This window comes from Mercurialis annua, linkage group LG5, assembly GCF_937616625.2.
Source record: "Mercurialis annua linkage group LG5, ddMerAnnu1.2, whole genome shotgun sequence".
Classification (NCBI taxonomy): Eukaryota; Viridiplantae; Streptophyta; class Magnoliopsida; order Malpighiales; family Euphorbiaceae; genus Mercurialis; species Mercurialis annua.
Genome location: NC_065574.1, coordinates 10,789,386 through 10,799,378, shown reverse-complemented (window position 1 = coordinate 10,799,378; position 9,993 = coordinate 10,789,386). Strand labels below are relative to the sequence as shown.

Genomic DNA, 9,993 nt, shown 5'->3' with positions numbered 1-9,993 from the left:
GTTTTATGTTTTACAGCACACTCCTAGAAAAAAGCCCACTACACTCCCAAAATTAATATAACATTAAATTTCTCACCTAAACATAAAAAAAAAATTAACAATTAACAATTATTCTATAAAACTAAATAATTAAAACTTGTACAACTTACACCCTATAAATATCAACAAATAATATAATCTAAGATACTTAAAAACACAAAATTACAATGTCTACTCATAATTTATCACTTCTAAAACATTTAACTTCAACAGGAGATGAATGGATGATCAAGGTTCGAGTTGCACGGATATGGGACTCCATGAATGTCAAATTGGATAATGAAACTATAAGTTTTGACATGATCCTAATAGATGAAGAGGTAATTTTATAATTATATTTCTTTAATATTAATTTCACTTGCTTAATATTTGCATAAATTTTCATTATAGGCCAATACTATTCAAGCTACTGTCAGAAAAAATCAAATTTACAAATTCAAACCTCTTATAGAAGAAGGGAATATTTATGTTTTTAAGAACGTCAAGACATGTACCGTTTCGGGAGACTACCGACCAGTCCAAAATTCTATCAAACTATTTTTTTTACTCACTACTACTGTTAAGAAGGTTCAAGATCATCATTCAACGATTCCAATCAATCGATTCCATTTCGCAAGTACACAATTATTGGAATCCAGATTGAATCAAAACACATTTCTAACAGGTAAACATTAAAAAAGAAACTTAAGTAAATTATCACCAAACTAATCACATCCTCAATGCATAGATTTTTCAATTCATATTATTTAATTAATCTTTACCCATAATGAACAGATGTTATAGGGTCTTTGATCTCTATTACTGAGTTACAAGAAACAATAGCTAGAGGAAGAACTACTACTAAAAGGGAAATTTGCATACTCGTGGATAAGTAAGTATATTTTACTTTTTAAAAAATTCAAAATTCAAACTCCAATTTCATCTCATATTTTTTTCTTCATTCATGTATTTTATTTGATAACATGTCTAATGCGTATACAGAATAGAGAAAGTTCGCATCACGTTTTGGGGAACAATAGCAACAAATTTTGATTGGGATGTAGTAAACAGCAAGTCGGGTCCTTTCATAATTGTAGTTACATCTACTACAATTAAAAAGTTTATGGGTACTTCTGCAAAATAAAAAAAATATTACAAATTATATATAGCATAAAAAATTACCATGGCACTAATGTGGATAATTCTAATTGACAATGCAGGTCAATACTCCTTATCATCAACAAGTGCCACCAAAATATATGTCAATCTGCAAATTCCAGAGGTCGACAAAATAAGATGCAGGTACCTATTCAATTATTTCATTATTCAATTTTTTTTTCTTAATAGTACAGTGGATTTAATTTTAACAATTATATACAATAGAATGCCACAACAAGAAGAAATTATCAAAGTTACTCCTACAGCAACAGCTTCTATCATTCCAATTGAAGAACAAATGCTTGCTAATAGGAAAACAATAGCAGAAATTTTACAGCTACAATGGCAACCGAAAGCTCAGGTTTCATTCAAATATATTCAGTTTTACAAATTTAAAAAAAAAAAAAACTAATTTTGTTTACATGTTTTAATATAGGAACATCAATATACTGTCATGGCAACAATTGATGCCATTAATTCAACATTTGGTTGGCATTATACTTCTTGCAATTCTTGCAATAAAAAACTAGCAATAGAAGATGGAAGTCAAATATGTAATACTTGCAACAAAGCATGTGCTTACCCCATCTCCAGGTGATAATATTTCTACTTATTATTAAATATATGTATAAAATTTACTAATATATAATAATTATTCTACTAAATTAACAGGTACAAAATACATCTTCAAGTATCAGACATAACAGGAACTACAAGTTTTGTACTTTTCGATAAAGAAGCAGAACATTTACTACATGTCAATGCAACATTGCTAATGCAAAAACAAGGTTTCGGAAATTTTGAAGTACCAAATTTAATCAACAATTTGTGCGGAAAAAAGTTTATCTTCAAAATAAAGGTCAATGATTACAACCTCAAACAAGGTTTGGAAAATTATTCAATTTCAAAAATATTCAATCCAGACCACACAGCAAACAAGGACACCGACAATTACATTGAAAGAAAGGTAATCTTCAAATTTTAATTAATAAAAAAACTCATTGTTCATTCATTTCTATTAGTCATATTAATTAATTTGCTTTTTTCTATATAGGATAACATTAAAAAAGAAAAAGAGGATGTCATTAGGGTTCAAGATTTAAGGGATAATCTCAATTTGGAAGAACATGAAGAAAAAATGACGGATGAGCAGACAACAAGCGTATCAATAGAAGAAAGTGTCACAGAGAATGCTACAATCCAAAAACAAAAGAAGACACCAAAAAGAAAATTGATCAAAAAAGAAATTGAAACATCACATGTAAAAATTAAAAAATTCCATTATTCATTTACAATAATACGTACAATAATTACATTTTCATAATAACATCATTTATATTTAAATACAGGATGTTATCAAAGAAGATGCAACAAGCTCAGAGGATGATCAAACATTACAAAAATTCAAGGAAAAAGCAACTTCCAAGAAAAACAGAAGAATCAAAAAAGTCAGGAAATTCTCCCAAACAATTACTGATAATAGTGAAGAAGACAAATAAACAACAAATTCAAATTTTTTATTAGGAAATTACATTTTACATGTGTTCTATATTATATTTGCATGGTTTTCGTTTGTCATAGTGATTTATTTACAAAGTGTATTATTTTTGTGTTAACAAAACTGTTGATTAATGTTAAGCACTTAAGTTTTGTTTAGATTTATAATCTGATTTAACAAATATGTCATCATATTAACTTATAAGGCTATCAATGTGAGAGTTTGTTTATGGACATATATGATAGCTAAAAAGACTCAACATAGAAAAGAATATGAATTTAGGTGGTATAATAACATTGTATATAATAGCAGAGCAAGTATTAAAAATAATGTATCAAAATAGGTGAATTTATAATTAAATTCGAGTATAAATTGTACACATTACTTTAAATGACTATAAGGATTACAAAAATAAATCTGTAATTCCTAATCTAAAAAAGAAAAATTGTACGTCTAGAGATAGTCATTCATTTATAAAAATACATTAAAAACTATAAATATAAACATTCTTTTTAATTGTTAAATAGTTTCAAACTTAAAATTATTAGTTTTAGTTTACCAAAATATTTAAAAAGATTTTATTAAGATGAAGACCTATATTTGTTTAGAAAATAAACATATATACTTTAAATGAGTTTAAAACATTATAGTTATTTAGTAAGAAGATGAATGTACATTTTAAAATAAAAACAAAAATTTATAAGATTTTTACTTCATAAATAAATACGTTACATCCTTCCTAGCTAGAATCTTATTTCCATTTTATGTTTGTTACAATTGTGTTTATTGATGTATATATATGAACAATTTTTAACAACTTTAAAAATAATTTTTAAAATTTTAATAATAAAATTTATTAATGTGAATGAAATTTCATAAAATATTGATATAAAATAATTAAATTTATTTATAAATTTTGAAAAAACTTTCAGATTCCATAACTAATAAATGTGATTATGTGCTATAAAATTTCATTTACATGGACTCCTTAAACTCATAAGCTCTCTTAAAAATTATTTTCAGTTCATCTTCACAAATTGACATGCTGTCATCATCAAGCCATGCTCATTAAATCTCTTAAATGTTACGTTTCATCTCATAGTGGGTCTTCAAACTTAATTGTGCAACAAACAAAAAAATCAGTAGCCAAAAAAACAAATAAAGAAAATCACCCAATAATCTGTAAAAGTTAAAACCCACAAACTATAAAAATTCATCAGCTTCTCTGATTTATTTTGTCTTTAAATTACATAAAATCAAAAAAAGTTCATTGTGTTTGTAACTTAGTCAAATAAACAAAATGGGGATAATAACTTACGGTTTCAATTATTAATATTGAGCAAATCAATCATATTCCTTCGAAAAATTAATATAAAAGGACATTTAATGTGTTAATACAAGTAAATTAAACTCTACAAATATTTACTGGCTCATGTAAAAATATTACAACAAACTCCTAAGAAGTTGCCCACTCAACATCCAAAATCAAAACGGCCATTAAATTATCAGGTAACTCCTGGATCAAAAATAAATTTCTGATAATTTTTTTATTAAATAAAATAATTAACACCTTCTAATTGGTTTTCGTAGTACTATCATTTACAAAAAAACAAATGGAAACTCATATTCACTTAATGTAGTATCGGGTTTAGAAGTTTACATCCTATATGTCTTTTCATTTGTGCACATTTAATTTAATAAGGTTGGTTAGGATATAATCAATTGCATGAACTAGATATCATAACATCCACACCGTCATTTAACTTTTGGGTTACTTTCTCAGTTTAATATAAAATCACTAAAAAATGACATGTAAAATATTTTACTAATTTAATCAATTCAAAACAAAATTATAAAAAAAAGCCAGATAGAATAAATATTAAACTATCATTAAACAATAGAAAAAAACACACAAAGCATCACAGACACAATTTTTACAATATTTTTCAAAAAGAAACTCAAAGGCCATAATAAAATTAAATCACAATCAATAACCTCAAAATAATTAGCACTCATAATTTATATTTATGGCTAATTGATGAATAATCAACAATGCACAATATCCATATATAAATACATTGTATATAAAACACGTTATGGTATCACAACAATAAAATATCCTAACAAAAAGTTACAAAATATCAACATGAAAACCACCAAATATGCAATTCAGCAACTACCCAATGACATTATTACGTTAATTCTTATAATGTTGGCAAAAACTAATTTCCATGCATACATTACGATGACGATCAGGTATGAATGACTTATAAATTTACTTATTTATTTAGTACAATGCATTTTTTGCTTATTTCTTATTGTTTCACAAACATATTACAGCTCAAAAGGTTTCTATTTATTGGGTAATGAAGATCATGTGTTGAAAGAGATCGATCTTTCAAACTCTTATCTGAAATTTTTGAAAATGACAAAAACAACAACAAATTTCCTTTGTCGTCTTCTAGCGGCGAAAAATAAGAGTGCGGAGTATATACTCGGAACAAAATTAATGTTTTCGTCAACAAATAAACGAGAAGGATTGAAGCTACTTAAACAAGCGACATCAACTGCAAATCCTCAATCGCTATATACTTATGCCATAGCCATGTCGCTTGGACCCTCACACAAAGGAGTCAACATATTCAAAAAAATATTTGATAATACTTCAAAAAAAATCGAGATTCCAAACTTCCGAGACGGTCTTCGTCAGTTAATTAAGTACAAACATTTGCGCCATGTACGTTTAGCCATCAAATGCAACTGCAGAGAAGATGGACATTGGGATAAAAATTGGATGACGGTACACTATGAAAAACAATTTGATTTAACATGTATTTTATGTGCTTTGGATGTTGAAATTATGAAGCTGAAAACAGGAATCATGTAAGAATTTGCATGTAATCTTTCGGTACAAATAAAACAATTTTCTACTTTTATTTGTATTCTTTTATAAAACAAGTTAATTACAGTTAGAACAACTTTAAAACTCTTCAAATTTCATATATTTTGCAAGTTCAACTAGAACTAGCAAATTTACCAAAAAAAAATTAGAGTTTTAATGAAAAAAAAAATTAATATGCTCACAATTTGTGTGCAAGTTTATGCTAGCCATGCATTTGATTTGGATACATGTGTTTGAATTTGAAACTTTAGATTTCAATTATTAGAATAAGGCAAAAGCAATTGGAGATTTATTATTACTTCCCCTTGTCGATGGATTACATATTCACATTCAAACATAGAATAGATGATAAAGGAAGTAGAGAATAATTTAGAGTTCTGTTTTTCATAGGTACTACCTGCTCAGCTTTGTCCGTGTTTTTATTCATTCAAATGGGTTTTCAGTTTTAGGGAAGGCAGATAAGTGAAACGGCAAATTGACATGCACTAATTCTTGAAATTACTAACCTTTACGGCTTCTGAAATGCATGCATGTGAAGTACCATTTGATATGTATTATGCATGTTTACTTATATGGTTGAGTTGAGATGAATTCACAATAAGTAATATGATTCTCTCAATATTTAAACTCATAATATTGTTGCTTTTCAATGATGAAGTACAAAAAAATATTCATTTTGTTATTTTTCATTGATGAAGTGCAAAAAAATACTACAATTTAACGGTTTAATAGTCCATCATTTGCCGATTTATGTTCAATGAAACAAAAAAATAAAATAACTAAATAAAATATGTTAATAAAAGTTCGAAAAAAATAATATATACTGCAAAAAAAAATTTACAAATATTTAAACAGTAAAAAACAACTCAAATAATATTACAATTTTTTTTTAAAAACAAAAATTTACCGACCCGCGCAACGCGCGGGCATCGACCTAGTTTTCTTATAATTACCGAAGCTATCATTTTGTTTCACTGGACGATCACCAGTCGGAAAGTTATCTTTTTAATTTCAGATATAAATTCATCAAAAAAGAAATTCAGATACAAATTCAAATAGATCGAACTACAAATTTTATTTCAAAAAATATATTAAACTATACATTTTATTTTAGAAAGGGTATTAATTTTGGTAACTACAAAAACAAAATGATAAGTTGTCATCGAATTTCCGAAATGAGTTAGTGACCTTCAGTGAAACAAAAGAAAACTATAATACTCATATAATAATTTAATGAAACTTCAATGACTAATAGAGTTTAATACCATATATTATTTTTTTAACTAATTGAATAAGGTTGTCGATTGTCATAAAAATTCTTATACCATATCAAATAATAGAATCAATTTAGAAACTCAGTGAAACCGCTACAAAAGACTCACTATGAATTTTACACAATTTTTTTCTCTCTAAACAGATTACTATTTCTGAATTATAAATCATGTACATAGTGACTACAAACCACAAATATTGTAGTACTAAACAAAAAGTAATTAAAGAGAAGACAAAATTACTGAGAGAATGACTAATCTACTCTCATCTTCTTCCTATTTCTAACTTTCAAGAAGCATTAAACTTAGAAGTAAGATCAAGAAAATCATCTTCATTACAAGGAATCGTAAGGCCGCCCATCGGATGATCGAAACCAAACTCTTCCTCGGATCGATTAAGCAAATCTTTAAAAGACGGATGACTTAAATACGATATCGGTACGATAAATCTCCTCATAACTTGATGCTCTCCAACATACACAGCTAAATGTCCTTTTGGTACGTCCGAACTTTGATGGCGTTGCTGCTGATGATGGTTTCTTGCAAGAACAGTCTTCCCTCTCAGCATCTGCCTGACATTAGGAAACACTATGGATAGCAACCGAATTCCCATGATTGAGAATTAAAAATTATGAAGTAGAAATTAAGTCTTGAAAATTTAATTCTTATTGTGGAACAAGTGAAAATTTTATAGAAGTTATTGAAAGTTTCTTGAATTATGAAGCTGTTAGGTTTTGTTTGTGTTCATGTGTGTCTTTATATAGGGTTTTAGTGGGAGAGTGTGGAGTCTAGGGGGTGTGCACGGGTGGATTTGGTCACATAACTGAACCGAACCGAATGAAAACCGAAGTTCTCTAATTTATCTTAATCAAACTGTAGCCGAAATATATACGAAGTGAATCATAACCGCGTTGGAATAATTTGGGATATTAAACTCTGTAGATCACTAAGCTTTCCTCAAATTACAGAAAGGTCACTAAAAAAACTTTTGTTACAAAATGGTCATTGAACTATACCTTTTATTACAAAGGGGTCCAGCCATCTAAAACGTTGCGTTTTAAGCAAAAACGCAACATTTTTACTTACGTGGCAAGCCAAAATTACAAAAAGGAACATAGTTTAGTGACCTTTTTATAATAAGAGGTATTATCCAGTGACATTTTTATAATTCACAAAAAATTTAGTGTTGTTTTTGTAACAATATAAACATTTTTGTAGTAAACGGTATAGTTCAATGACCATTTTGTAACAAAAGTTTTTTTAGTGATCTTTCTGTAATTTGAGTAAAGTCTAATGATCTATAGAGTTTAATATCCGAATAATTAGTTTGTTCAATAAGTTAGAGAAATAATCAGATTTTATTAACATTTAACTATTAAAAAATTGAATTTGGTGTTAATTGATTGTTACATACAAATTTTTATGACAAATTGATATTTAAGTCGAGTTAAAAATATCGGAGGTTATTAAACTTTGACCTAATTCCAAAAAGAATATTCGAGATTGATTTAATTTTTAAAAGTTACTGAAGTTTAATATATTGATTACCAATCGACACTTTAATAATCTCTTAAAAAAAAATTATGATATGAATCAGAATACAGACCAAATCACCCTAATTTTAATAATCAAATTGTTCACATCACACTTGCTATGTAATATGCCCGTATTTCAGTTTTGCATCAGTTTTTCTGATCTAATTTCACTAAAGTATTAACCGGCTATTAAGAAACTAAAATTCAATCATTTAAAAAAAAAAATCAATCTCGAATAGCCTTTTTGAAATTAGACCAAAATTTGATAATTCTATATATTTGTATACCTTTTAAAATCCCATAAAACAATTGTAAAAATAACACTAAAATAAAATTCGGCTAATTCACTTGGTTTAATTAATTCAAAAATTTCATATTAGCATTAAACCAATTTAACAAAAAAAATTAAAATATTTAATTATAATCAAACCGGATTCCAAATTAAAATTTCGATCCGATTTAACCGGTTATTTTGGCAAATACCAAAATAGTTCACTCCCTAGTGGAGTCCCATACTCTAGTCAGTGAATTATGTTAAGCTGTTAGGGTTCTTAGTGAGGGACCCAAATGCTATCATCATAAGGGTCACATGGCTTTAGAAGAATAATATTTATTAAACTATTTGTTCTTCAAAACAGAGGGCCGTACACAGGGTGTTTATCAAGTGATGATAACATGAAGGAATGATTCTATGTAGAAATGGTTTCTCAAAACAGGCTGTGCATGTTGAGATAGAATTAGAACTTACTATTGTCGATTCAGGAGATAGTTTATTTTGGATTGGATATGTCATCATTTCTAACTTCTTTGTAGCCGTTAATTTATCCCCATGTTGCAAACATCTATTAATTTATCCCCATACTCTAACATCTATTATATTATATATAGATATTTTTCAGAGACATAAAATATTTCGAGTTATAACTCAAGCTTCATATCCTGAAAAATAAACTTACAATTTGTTTTTTTTTTTATAAATGATGATTTGTTAAACATAAACATAAGGAGTGGAAGGCAAATGGCCGCAGACCGGATCAATAAAAAAACAATAAAAGAATCCAAACATCTAAATACATCAGTTTCATTATAAGAGAAATGCAGATGAAAAGAATAATAAAAATGAACCGCCTTGCTAATAAATAAGAAGGTTAAAGACTCATGTGAACTTTCCACTTCATTAAAGATCTTGTTATTACGAGCTTTCCAAAGCTTCCAAATAACGAAGAATCGAATAAAAATCCATAAATTTTTGAACAAATAATAGGAATACGAAGTCCATAAGTTGAAAAATTGAGATACCATAGAAGGAAGAATCCAGAAAATATCACACTTCGCCGAAATAAGACACCGAAACTTCCACACAAAACGACAATGACAAATTAAACAACCATTAAGATATGGATTCAAGATACTTCTAGCAACAAAAGAGGCACTCAAAAAAAAATTATGTCATTAATTAACAAGGATCCATGTAAAGAATTGGATACAAGCATGAATTTTCCACTTCCAAATAGCCGGTAAAAGAATGTTACCTACAAGCCGGCGGTGTCTGTGATTGACACATTTTAAAAAGGATTAATTATATAAAAAGTCACTATCTTTATACGAAAT

At 27.6% G+C, this 9,993-nt stretch overlaps 1 protein-coding gene across 1 annotated transcript; it reads right to left on the bottom strand.

Annotated features, from left to right (window-relative positions):
* Positions 1 to 7,039: 7,039 nt before the first annotated feature.
* LOC126682232 (auxin-responsive protein SAUR21-like) lies at positions 7,040 to 7,544 on the bottom strand. Its single transcript, XM_050377834.1, has one exon. It carries the CDS (start codon positions 7,458 to 7,460, stop codon positions 7,137 to 7,139), a length of 324 nt encoding a protein of 107 aa, XP_050233791.1. The 5' UTR covers positions 7,461 to 7,544; the 3' UTR covers positions 7,040 to 7,136.
* Between the last annotated feature and the right edge of the window lie 2,449 nt (positions 7,545 to 9,993).